Consider the following 13565-nt stretch of genomic DNA (forward strand, 5'->3'; position numbering starts at 1 on the left):
TCAGACTGCTAAGATACCTGACTACAGGAGTCATTAGCTCAGACTGCTAAGATACCTGACTACAGGAGTCATTAGCTCAGACTGCATGTCTACCTGAATACAGGAGTCATTAGCTCAGACTGCTAAGCTACCTGACTACAGGAGACATTAGCTCAGACTGCTAAGCTACCTGACTACAGGAGTCATTAGCTCAGACTGCTAAGTTACCTGACTACAGGAGACATTAGCTCAGACTGCTAAGATACCTGACTACAGGAGACATCAGCTCAGACTGCTAAGCTACCTGACTACAGGAGACATTAGCTCAGACTGCTAAGCTACCTGACTACATGAGTCATTAGCTCAGACTGCTAAGTTACCTGACTACAGGAGACATTAGCTCAGAGTGCTAAGATACCTGACTACAGGAGTCATTAGCTCAGACTGGTAAGCTACCTCACTACAGGAGTCATTAGCTCAGACTGCTAAGCTACCTGACTACAGGAGACATTAGCTCAGACTGGAGGAGTATGTATAGTTGGTGCGGTTCGAGTAAGGATCACGTTCTCACCACAAACAAACCACTCCAGAGTTGGACTGGCAGCGTACCGAGACCACCTCTTCAAGCAGATCTCGGTACGCTTGTTTTGTTCGCTTTTGGTGCGCACCCGAGTGTGATTGCCAAGTTCTCACCTGCCCGAATGAACCGCACCAGCGGAGCAAACCAACTCTAGTTCGATTAAACCAAACTAAAGGCTGTTGGTGTGAAAACACCCTTAGATTAGAGAGTTGTGATGGTGTGTAATACAGTTTAGTATTGAGCTGAGCTCTTTTTAAAACATTTGGGAAAGCCAATGTCAATTCTCAATTTAATCAAAGTCCGTCGCATCGGAATTGCTTTGAATCCATTCAGTAAATGGCCATGCATGACACTTTGGGGCCGCTCAGGAAAGTTTAGATAACATGAAACTTAGTCTGTGCCAGTAGGAGTTGCAGTGTGGCAGAGTGACTCATGCTCGGGTTAAAGGATAATAAACAACAGCTAAAGGCTACAGCCAATGAACAGTGTCACGCTGTGTGGATGGGGTTGGAGGAGAAGTGTCAACAGCCTGCAGTGGGATTCACATCATGGTGCGTTGCTCATGCAGAGCTCAGTGTTGTTCAGGCCAAAGGAACTGGATCTGTTCTAGGGATCGACCAACACTGTTTTTTCAAGGCTGATTATTAGTAGTTAATAAAACCCATAACCCATATTTGGAACCAAAACACATTGAAAATGAAAATATTTCAATTATTTCAGTCAAAATTAGGATTTTGGAATGTTACAAACTGCAATACACAACTTTGTTTGAATGCTTTAAGCAATTATTTCATAAATTAGAAAGTTATCAACATAATACCCAGTATTAGAGAGTCAGATAGTGTTGGGGGGGCATAAGTCAGACTCAGTGGTTAGTGAAGAGGAACAGTCACAGAGCTGTAGCCGAGCCAAAGTAGAACACTTCAGTTAGCAGGCAAATAAAACGGTTATACAGATAAACGTCTGCACACAATGAATCACTTCTGTGATATGTTACATCTGTGCTGCAATCCTTGGCCTCTGTAAATGTTTATCATAGTGACCCCATGGCAGCAGCACTGCAGAGTTATGAAAAATGTAGGGCTTTTGGGGGGGTACGAAGACCAGCTGTGGGTGTTCTGGGAAAGTCTGGCAGTAATGTGACTCCTGCAGACCCCTCCGCACAGGCCCGGCCCTGTCTGTTTGTTTACATGTTGAAGGCCGGCGTCAGACACAGCAGCACACTGTGGGGCGGGGTGGGGGACACAGCTACTGGAATGCCTTAAATCCTCCTTACCGTCTTCTGACTCCCGTAGAAAGGTCTGCTCTTTTGTAATCCAGCCTTTACTTCAGAGACAACCGTGCGTCACTTTATAACGCACGTTAATGCTCCTAATGCTCTCCTAGCTGCTAGCATGGCACGCCCTCATACAGCTTCTGACTGGCTAGTAGTCCTTACCTAGGTACTGTCAGGGCACGCCCTCATACTATGCTTCTGACTGGTTTGTAGTCCTTATCTAGGTACTGTCAGGGCACGCCCTCATACTATGCTTCTGACTGGCTAGTAGTCCTTACCTGGCTACTGCGCATGTGCGACTCCCAACAAAGATTGAACAAAAGTGAGATATCTCACTCTGTAGCTAAAACAGAGAGCTCAACACACAGGGTGAAAAGAGGAGCTGCAGCAATGTGCAGTACAACAAAAATATGGTGTTTTCTGACAATTAAACCACATAAACCTATTCTGGTAAAACTTCTAAATATAATTATGAACATGAAAACTACCATAATATGAGCACTTTAAATCTCTCACACTAATACAGACACAAACAAATATTATCCCTACTTGTCATATGTCCAACCCGGCCCCCATATCAATTTAGGTTCACAATGAATTTTTGCCCACCTAGTTTTTGTCCCATTTTTCAACACTTTTTTAAAGTTTTAGTTCTTTCACATTTTGCATGTTTTTGTGTTTTTTTTTCTAGGATGGCTGGGGTACTTTTTTGCTGACTTTTTGCTTCTTTTTAATAAAAGCATGTCAATAAAATATACACGTCTGGCCCTTGATGTGATTCTCCTTTCCAGTCCGGCCCTTATTTTAGTAAAGTTGAGTTTGACACCCCATGAATCGTTACATGATTCAGCTTGTATAAAACCGTTAGTGATCCTGTGTTACGAAATTCATTTTAAAGATTTCAGGTTGATGATGATGATTTTCATTGGATAGTTTCATTGGATGGTTCCGCCCCCCACATACACACACGCACGTTAGTCAAGAATTATATTGTGTTGTTCTATGCTATCCTAAATTTCCTTTATTTCTAAGCAGATTTGCTAAACTGTGGCCGGGGTGGGTAGAGCAGGCGCACACACACTTCGAGGTATATGCAGAGGTCGAGGCTTCGAGTCCGACCTGTGACGATTTCCTGCATGTCTCTCCCCTCTCTCTCCCTTTTCTCACCTAGCTGTCCTGTCCATTAAAGGCACAAAAAAACCAAAACAATCTTTAAAAAAGAAACAAAGTACGGTTTATAACACCTTGATAATGTACTGTAAAATAAGGTAGGACTTCATTCTGCATAAACAAATGTAAACTGCGTCTCCAGTCTTCCTGTCAACTGGTCTTTCACTTCTCACTATAAAGACTTTCCCCTGTGTTCAGAATGCCAGCCGGCTTCTGTGTCTTGTCTTTTTAATCTCCCAGCGCTCTCCAAAGCTGACTCCATTTCCTCTCCCATTTAAAAGAGAATAGAAATAACCGGCTGTTGAAATGGAATTTAAAGCTCTGGGGCGGTCCGCATGTGTCTCAGTAAAGCCCGCCTCAGCCTGCTTTTCTTTCCAGATGTAAGGACAAGAGATGATGTGACGGTCAAAGAGGTTGTGATGAGTTTTGCAGACTGGTCTTGTCTGGTCTGGTTCAGCCTGGGGGGGCGTAAGATGTATGCCAGCAAAGAGCAGAATTCAACTTTACCGCCCCACTAAACAAGTTGTCTCCTCTGTAGGCCTGTAACAATTATGACATAATTGTCTAATTCAAGTCAATTTTTAAGAGCAATTAATTTGTAACAATAACAATAACATTGGCTTAAGTATTAAGGCGTATGACTGACTTCATTTTGGTTAGATATGACAAATTATATATACTGCATATAAGCAGGGCTTTACATTAACTTTTGTGATCACTAGCCAACATGGCTATTAGATTTTTAGAGTTAACAGCGAATCATATTTTCTACTAACTAGCTTTTTTTTTTTTTTTTTGTTCTACCAACTGTATGTCTTAATTTCAGCTCCCCTGGTTTGTTTGGCTCTGTTCCGTTTTACTTCTCCGTTTCAGCGTAGCTCGTAATCGAGACCACGCATGCTGGGCACGTAGCCAACAGTTGTCTGACACGTCACGACTTAGTGTTCATGGGAAGTGTAGGATAAGTAGTAGCATAAGGACATGCAGTGTTGCCAGATAAAGATTACGTTCACACGCCAAAGACGCGCATAGATATCTTGGCAGAAAACAGACCAGTGACACTGTCCTGTCCCATGGTTTCTGCAGCCGGCATTTAAACAGACGCGTCACTTCATTCGTCCCGGTCAAATTGCCTGGTAACTTTAAAATGTTACCCGCCGAAGTTAATTTTTAGTAGGACTGGGAGAAATGGAGAAAATCAAATATCACAATATTGTTGACCAAAACCTTGATTTCGATGTTATAACGATATTATAGGATTGAAAATTGGTGCTTTAAAGGTGCCCCTCCACTCATATTTCATGACTTTGTGGTAATGTCTGAAAGCCTGCAGGAAGACTCAGCTCCATTTGGGTCAGTTCTCATTATTACTCAACCAGCTAAGCTGTTTGACTCTGATTGGTTAACAGCTAGCCAATGAGGGCCTGGCTATCAGCATCCTTTACCCAGCCCAACTGGGAGAGCTCATGAATAGTATTGAGCTCAAACAACATGACGTCAGACTGACCAGCTGTTGTAGTTGGCCTGATTTCTCCTCTTATTTCTTTTCAGTAGCTAGACCTGACAGTGGAGGTAGCAGTTCATTTTCACATTCATAACATAACACAAACACACACACACACACACACACACACAAACACACACACACGGACCTTACGTATTTCAAAACATGCATGTAAAACTGTTTTGTGTGGCAGGGCACCTTAAACAAAATAAAATGTACACAATGAGCTTTTTGATTTACAATCATCAGAAATGTCAATTTAATGACTAAGTGTGTAAAGGGCAAACAATAGAACAGCTATAACAGTCAGTTGAGATTAGAAAACAACATTACTTTACTCTAATGCAGCCTTCAAAAAAAAAGAAAAGGCCACACTTAATACGTTATGATATTACATTAACCAAAATCTAAGACAATATATCTAGTCTCATATCACGATATTGATAAAATATTGATATATTGCCCAGCCCTAATTTTTACCCACACTTGGTGGGTTGAACTGTGTCAATTTAAAGCCCTGGTTATGAGTGATTGGTCGTACTATATATTTTTATTATTAAAAATGTTAATTGTTTTCACTTGACCCAATACACGTTCATAGCAACTAAAAAGGGGGGGGGGTAAAAATAATTTATTTGTATAATAATAAAGAGGCGTGGTTTAGTGTATTTGTGTTATTACATCACCTGGGTCACATGCCGGGAATGTGACAAATGATTTCATTTGAACCTTTACTTTGTTTAAAAAGAGTAATAAATGAATACATATTTTTTAAATTTGACCGTAAGAGACAATTATCTTGTTAGAGAGACTTTTTATTAATTGCACTGAAAAAATTTGACATGTTAGAGCTCTTACCTTCACCCTTCACCGTCCCCCTCTTGTTTCCCCCCTCCCTGCAGGTTGTGTATTTTGGAGATAGCATGAGGTCGGACATGTTCCCTGCCACCACCTTTGGGAACTGGGAGACAGTGATGATCGTGGAGGAAATGGAGGGGGAGGGCGTCCCCAAGAGTGATGCAGCCATGTCCAATGAGGCCCAAGTGGAGCCGCTGGAGAAGAAGGGAAAGTTTGAGGTGAGTTCACTGAAGCAGCTTTTTCCATTTCGCTCTCCAGACCTCTGCGGCCGCGCCCCGTCTCTGCTGGAGGCCGCAGGCTAGCTTTTTTAGACTAATAAACAAAATAAACTCACCAACTTTCAAGAAGAGAAAGAAATGTACACATATTTTCCTTCTTAAACAGAGAAATACAACGGTAACACAGCGTATATGTTCTGATTTCAAGTTTCTCTCCTTCACCAAAGATCAATGACCATCGAAGACGAGATTAATCACCTTAACTCATCCAAAACACACTTCATTCAAAATGAGAATTAAAGCAACAATCGCTAAACACACTGCTAATCCCGTTCCTCTCTTTCAGATTTACATGATTATTATTTTAAACATATTGCGATAATGTGCTTTTTTTTTTCCTTCAAACAATGTCCCCAAGGAAAACTTTTAGCAACTTTATCAAACTTTTTTCAATAATCCTGTTGGTTCATCTCTCGCCCTCGCTGTGGTGAGGATATGCCATCAGCCAGCGCTGCCCTCGGCCTCTCGGAGCAGATGAGGACTTTAATAAGCCGGATGTTGGGACCCTGACAGGCAAAAACTGACGAGTCAGCCCCTGTTCTCGCAAGTAACACCAGCACCAGTATCAGACCTGAGTAAAGAGGGCTGTGCAAAGAATGATGAACCCAGATGTAGTTACATAAACCATCTTTATTCACCAAAACATTATTCCAATATTTGAATTGTCCTGCATTCAGTAATAACTCTACAGTGCATACTTTAAGTACATCAGTAAGAGAAATAATTAGGAAACTATAAGGGCTCTCAAAGAGTGCAGACCTCCGCTAAGGCAATGCTCTATCTTGCATTGTTAAAACAAGCCCACGGACAATTCCTTATCTAATGTGCACTCTGTGAATATTATAATGTAATAACTTGATACCACCTTCAGACTAAGACAATTTTTATGTTTGAAAGGAACGTGGCTGAAAGAGGAAACGTGCCCATGATCCGGTCTGACAGTGATGAACTCACATGACGTGTGTGTGTGAGTGGTGCACTGTGTGTTTGTAGATAATAAATAGAGCCAGACCGATGCATCGGGATCGGCATTTTTTGTTTGTTCACCAGAACGTCCCTGTTGGCAACACTGATTATGTTTTTTGTTATTGTGTTTTTGTTCAAAGGACTTGTAAGTTTCATATCTTAAGTTTGTATTTTTATGCATTTTATTCATCAGATCTTTAATATATGTTGATGTTCCTCTGTTCTGCTGTGGCAATAAAACAAATTATTACCATATTATTTTAGTGAGAACTGAAACAAATAACTACAAATAACTAATGTTAGGTAAATCTGTTTATGTTTTGTTCTGTGTTTCTGGATTTTGCTTTTTAAAAATATATCGGTCAATATATTGGAATATCGGATTTATAAATAACCAAATATTTGTATCGGCCTTAAAAATCCTTTGTCAGTCGGGCTCTAATAATAAATAGGTGATGCAGTTCTGAATCCTTGGACAGGTGTGCATCCCTGACTAGGAACTCTGTGTCCAATTGGAGAAACCTCAGATTTGACAGATAGTTTAGCAAGCTGTCTGGGTTTACCCTGCAGAGATCTGAGGACCAGGTAACCATAGTCCTCAGAAATCCACCGGAGTCAGAACGCCAACACAGAGACAGAGGACGGGGACGGACATCCAGTGGAATTTACGGCAGACCTAAAGCAATCCCGGAAGTGAAACGTCATGGATATAGCTTATGTTTTTTTGAATTTTTGTAACCTATATGATGTTCTGTTAAAGTCAAAACAAAACATAAGTAGGAGGAAAACATAACCTTTTTAATGGTGATGCTAAGCTTGTTTAAATGTAAAAAGAAAGTATGTTGAAGTTAACTTAATAGCTAAATTTGATTATAAAACATGTTTGAAAATCAGTTGGTGTGGGGACAGTCTACATGTGTTGTTAATTGGGATTGACTGTCCTGTAATGAATGCATTCTGTATTTTTTGTAATGAGCACTCTGCACCAAATGCCTTGCATATTAGTTGCATGGCGATAAAGATAGAAATATCTTGAATCTTGAACTCCGGGCCAGATATGCATGGGACAGTCTTAATTGTATGATTGGTTGGGAGAACACAAAACCAATTCAGAATAATTAAATGATATGGATATTTCTACCCTCCTACCCAACAATCCAACTCATTGAAAGAAGAAACATGTACTGTACTATGAAGCAAGATTTGGCTTTACCGCGGTAACTTCAGGTTCCAGCCAGCTGATGCAGGGCCGCGGTTGTTAGGTCAGGTGAAGCCGGGTAACTGAAAGACATCCGGGGCTGGCTGATCTGGACTCGCAGTACAGGCCTCTGGTAGGGTACGTGTTATCGGGACAGATGTCAGATCAGATATTACCGTGTTTGGCTGCTGTTTGCATTTGTGTAAACAGTGAGTTTTCACTTTTATTATTACACAGCTACACATTTGTGTTCACATGTGAAACATCTAAAGTAGGCGGCTAGCTTGAGAAAACCTTGGAGAACACAAGTAAAAAGTTCTTTCCCGAGATGATTTGTAGCTATTTGTTTTGATTGATTGATTGATTGATTGATTGATTGATATCTTTATTTCAAACATGCAAGAGAAAGTATATACAAATAAAATAAAAAATAATAAAAAGAAATAATAAAACAATGTTTAAAAACATTGGAGAGAAAAACAACAAACAAAGTACCCATCTTTCCTGTGTTTACATACCTCTATCACATGTGCGAAAAGGAGTAGGAAGAAGTAAAACTTATGTACTCCTACCCCTTTAATTAATTAATTATTAATAATTAATTAATTGTTTGTAAATACTTAAGGTCTTTTGTTCTTTCTTTTTTTCCATTTAAACTTATTTTTTACATACCTGAACTTGAAAATGGGTCAAATTTGACCATAACCCAATATAAGGGTTCAAGTAGTTTCCGTAGTTTTAACAAAGCAACAGGGTCATCTCTAAAGTCTTTATAAAATAAGGTGGGGAGGATTTTGATAAAGCCGATGTTTGTCTAGAGTTCAATCTGCTTTCATCAGCTGCTGATGGTGATCTAGCAGATCAGCGCCCTGGATGCGGAGGTTCTGTTAGCAGATGGAGCCAGATGAGAATATTACTGACACAGATTAAATCATGATGGTGATGAGATCATACACTTCCTCTTCCCGCGGCCTTCCTTTCATGTGTTAACACAATCTCAAATCTGATGGTACATGGCGAGAACACTGCTGTGCGCCCATGCATGCACTTACTGTGATAGTGCAGAGCAGGCAGTGGAGGCAGGCAGACATACGCAGGATGTTATTAAGTGTTTCCGCAGTGTTGAATTAGGTCAGAGGTTTCCGCTTCAGCATGCATCCTACTTTGTTCTACTTTATTTTGATTCCTTCTCAAATATTATATTTAGAAATATTTGGCACCAATCACAATGTGATAAATGTTTTTTATCCTCTCTGAATCTTATGAAACAGTTCCTGGTGACATTAGCTGATATTGTGCAAAGCACAACATTTCTCATTTTGATTTGTGAGTTTTGTATCTTGCTACATCCTTAACAAACACCACATCCTGTTGCTGCGACGATCGCTGCTCATCAGCCCTTATAATATGTCTTGATGTTATGCAAGTGATTATGAGTAACAGAGCGGGGCATTTCATGGAAATAATGATCAAAACAACCCAGAAAGGTGGCTTTTGTTAAAGCCAGTTTGAGGTCTTGCTGTATCCCCGTGGAGTGGAACTCCCACCTCCTTTTAATCAGGTCTGCACATGTCTGAGAATGAACGAGTTACATAGTTTGGTTTGTGTGTGGACTGTCTCAACAGGACCAGGGCATGAAGTCCCCCTCTGACGTGTCCAAGCAGTGGGGCTCCTACTTTGTGGACGTACATGGAAGCGGAGGGGAGGAAGAGAGCCAGAAACTGACCTGGTGCTGCCACTGCATTCACAAATACAGCACCGTGGCCATCCCCAGTGTGGAGCACATAGCAGGTATGTGGCAGGAGTCCCATAGGCGTAATTTACGCCCCCCAAAGGATGGAAAGTGCTTCACAACCTAGTCTCGCTTTGCCAGACCTTCCTCCACAGCACCGCACAGGAAGGTCTGGTTAGTCCACACAGCATTCCTGGATGGGAGAACAATGTACTCTAATTTATTGGCATTTCTTTAAACCAATCACAATCTTCTTGAGCAGCGCTGCTCAAGAAGATTGTGATTGGTTTAAAGAAATGCCAATAGCCAATAGACGGAGCCACGGTGCCTCTGCTAAATAGTCTCCGGAAGGAACTTGTTTTGTTGGGACATGTGTACGTAGTTTTAGTCATGCAACAGAAAACTCCGATTGGACAGATAGTCTAGCTAGCTGTGTGGATTTACCCTGCAGAGGTCTGATGATATTACAGAATAAAAACGGGACTGATTAAATCAAGGCAAGTGACATGTTACTTGATTACAAAATGACAAATATAATAAAGTAGAAAGTAGAATCAACTTAAATCAGGGTAAACTTTGTAATAAAAGTGGACACTGACTGCTCGGCATATCTTCTCAAGCAGAGGCGTCCACAGTTTCAGGGCCCGGAGAGAAGGTTGGCCTCTGGTCCTTACCTTGAGTCTTGGGTGGCCAAGAGGCCGCTGCTCCAGGATCTGAGACTGTGTGAAGGCTCAGACCAGTTTTGCAGCAAATCAAATAATACATCAAATTAAAAATAGCTGTGTGAAATACCCCCAAATATACTGCCAAAACCACACGACCAATCAGGACAAGGATCAGTGTCCCACACGTACCTACCATTTCCGTTTCAGTGTCACCAAGTCGTGTTGTGGCATTTGCTCTCGTGGTTTGCACTTTAGGGCCACCTTAAAATATCGTTCTCAAATAAAGACTTTGCTCTCACATAGGCCTGTGGTTTCAAACGCAGTTCAGTAAATAAAGAAGAATTTACACTACACTGTTACTCAGCTTATAAACATGTGAGACATACTCATATTGTATTTTCTAGTGAATATGTTTGCCAGTGTATTTGGCTGAAGTGCACCCATATGGTGCACAGAACATGACTGAGAATCAAACTTATGCTGTAAAAACAGGAAGAAAAAAACAAACTCTGGTATTAAACTTGCGGCTTCTATTCCCACATCAAACATTCTCCCTGTCATTTCAACACGAAAAACATTCCCAAGAATCAAAAGAGGACTGAGCAGACGCAGATGTGGAGCCAAAGTTAGAGTTAGCCACCTTACTGTCAGCCTGCTTTCCTCAGGTATTGTGAGGTATTGCAGGTATTTGTAACAGTTTCCAGGAAACCTCCATTTTGATATCTTGGATTTCTTGGTAACAGTAACTATTGATGTTATCGTGATGTGTGTACAGAGTGCAGATGGCACTGAGTACACACAAACCACGGCACAGTTTGACTGGAACTCATGTCAGACAGCTTTTAGGGTTCCACATGCTTAGTCTCTATCAACGATGTTTCATTTCCATGATTGTTCAGGTGCCGCCAGAAATTCTGCCACATATGCCTCATCCGGATGTCTGTCCCCTTCCTCTTCTTTTGTGTTGGCGTTCTAACCTCGGGTGGATTTCTGAGGACTATGGTTACCTGCTCCTCAGATCTCTGCAGGGTGAATCCAGACAGCTAGCTGGATGGCGTGTCCAGTGTGTGCTGCATTAATCGGATGGTGTGATGACCAGAGTATTCCAGAAACACACCTAACAAACCGAGTCTGAAAGCAAAAGGATTTATAGTTGTTCTAAACTGAAGGCAGGACCAATAGCCTTTACAGAGAGGAGCGAGACACGCTAGTCGTTAGGTTGGGCATCGAGAACTGGTTCCAAAATATTAAAAAATTACGATTCTAATGGAATTGTTTTTTAATTTTCTGTATTATTTTTATTGAAATCATTTGGAAATTTTGGATTAGACTCCGATCATTGGTTCCAAATATAATACAAGTAACTACCTTATTTTTGCTTTCCATACCGGCCTCCGTACCTCCAGGCGCTTGTGTTGCAGCCAGAGAGCACAGTTTTCTGTGAAACAAGCATGTGACACGTTTCAACTCCAACCCCTCAAAGAATCGTTTAGAACTGAAATCAGAAGGAAGAATCGGAATTGGAATCAGAACCCTACCAGTCTTTGAAATATTGGGAACACATTTGAGAACTTCAAATTGTGCAAGCATGCTTACGCACACCTGGCCTTACTATGCATGGGGTGGGGGGGGATGTCAGATGCCAGGTTTGGAAAGACACAAAAAAGGCCAGATGCAAAGTTAGAAAGCCCTGCCCTTTAATGGATAGGACAGCTGAAGACAGGAAACAGGGGGGGAGAGAGAGGGGGGGTTTGACATGCAGCAAAGGGCCGCTGGGTCGGATTTGAAACCAGTTCACTAACCCCCAAATTCAACCAGCTGCAGATTGTCTACAGATCCGCTCCAAAGCGGCGGCGGAGTCATTAGGTTTCCATTAGAGTCAATGTGTGTATTTCCGCTGACTGCGGAGCGGCTACGTTCCGACTCCGTCCCAGCTCCGCCGATCCCTAGCCCTCCGGAGCAGATACGCAGAGCTTCTGTTTCTGGAGCTGACCCGCAGAGGGGCCGATCCTCAGACGTTCTGCGGTTGGTGAAAATCCAGGGTGAACCTTAGTACGCGAGGCAAACGCTCAACCAGGTGAGCTACCAGGGTGCCCCAGAAAATACTGCAAAGGGACAAGTGGTTGGAACAAGGCACACAGCCGGAAAGCAACAATAAGGACTTCAAATCTTGGGCAAGGCCAAAAGACGGAAGAAATAACATACTCTTACACAATTATTAATAACTCTGATCTGACTGCTCACACGGGTGGACTGCTATGTTCTTTAAAACCTTTGTAAGATAACCACAGCAGAGAGTGAACCAGAAAGCTTCATTTACATGTTGAAATAAGAACTATTTCTAGGGGGGGTGGCTTCTGTTTCAAAACTGTCACTTTTTTGCAGGCCTTATTTTTTTATGATTATTTTATGCGAGAGAGGTTCCAAGACCAATCCCAGAATCTGAAAAGCCTCCGTTACTACCTTAAACGCTGGTATCGGCATCAGAAGGTTCCAGAGATCATGCACCTATCAGATTCCATGTAATTTAGCCCCGTAGAAAATATAAAGTAGTTTATGACAACCTGGATTGTAAAAGAAAGTTCTTTGTTCAGTTTGTTCATGTTATTTTTATAAATAGTTTAACCTGAGCCAGACCATACAACAGTGATAGAAATCATATCACACTCATACATGTGTTAAAACATAATAAAGTATTTTACACGCTCGATATCGGCCAATACACAAGTCCAGGTATCTGTAGCGGTATCAGGAAGAGAGGAATAAAATCGGACCATCTCTATTTTATGCCAGAGTTGTCTCTTTGGAAGAAAAACATCCAACGCGACTGAGTCCAACATTCTCTGGCCTGAGTGATGACTGCCTGCTGTTTAGAACAAAGTGTGCTTTTCCACTGAATTATGCATTATTGCTGTTGAACACTTGCTGTTGCTTTTCAGCAGCAGTGGTGCATTAAACGTCCAGATGGCCTGCAGTTGACTTTCTTGTTTGATTTGATTTCTTTCTAGATCTCCCTCTGGATTACAAGTTCCCCAGGTTTTCTCCGGACAAGCCCTGCACCACAGGCTACTACCCCAGGCCCCCGGATTCTTTGTTGAAGATGTGCGAGAGTCTGTCGTAAAAAAAAAAGAATGGAAAAAGTTTTTAAAAAAAGAAAAGTCCTCCCTTACCCCTCTGCCTCAGGAGAGGAATGTGCCTACATTTTGGCCTGTAGTTTCCCACCTGACCCCGCCAGCGTTTTTATGGATCCAACTGCAGTTCTAGTCAAGACCCGCCCTACGAAGCAGCCTGACCCACCTGGGTGAGGTTAAGCCCAGTTCAGACCAAAGATATGTGATGAAATAAAACTGTTTTAGAAC

General features: G+C 41.7%; 1 protein-coding gene across 3 annotated transcripts in view; it reads left to right on the forward strand.

The window, feature by feature from the left end:
• nt5dc1 (5'-nucleotidase domain containing 1) overlaps positions 1–13365 on the forward strand; it is a 74290-nt gene extending 60925 nt beyond the window's left edge. For all 3 annotated transcript variants that reach the window (XM_034901009.1, XM_034901011.1, XM_034901010.1), the window contains 3 exons: positions 5412–5585; positions 9435–9600; positions 13215–13365. In XM_034901009.1, the coding sequence (XP_034756900.1) occupies positions 5412–5585; positions 9435–9600; positions 13215–13327 (453 nt within the window). In that variant the 3' untranslated portion in view covers positions 13328–13365. The remainder of the gene's footprint in view (positions 1–5411; positions 5586–9434; positions 9601–13214) is intronic.
• Positions 13366–13565: the final 200 nt, after the last annotated feature.

Source organism: Etheostoma cragini, chromosome 18 (genome assembly GCF_013103735.1).
Source record: "Etheostoma cragini isolate CJK2018 chromosome 18, CSU_Ecrag_1.0, whole genome shotgun sequence".
Lineage (NCBI taxonomy): Eukaryota > Metazoa > Chordata > Actinopteri > Perciformes > Percidae > Etheostoma > Etheostoma cragini.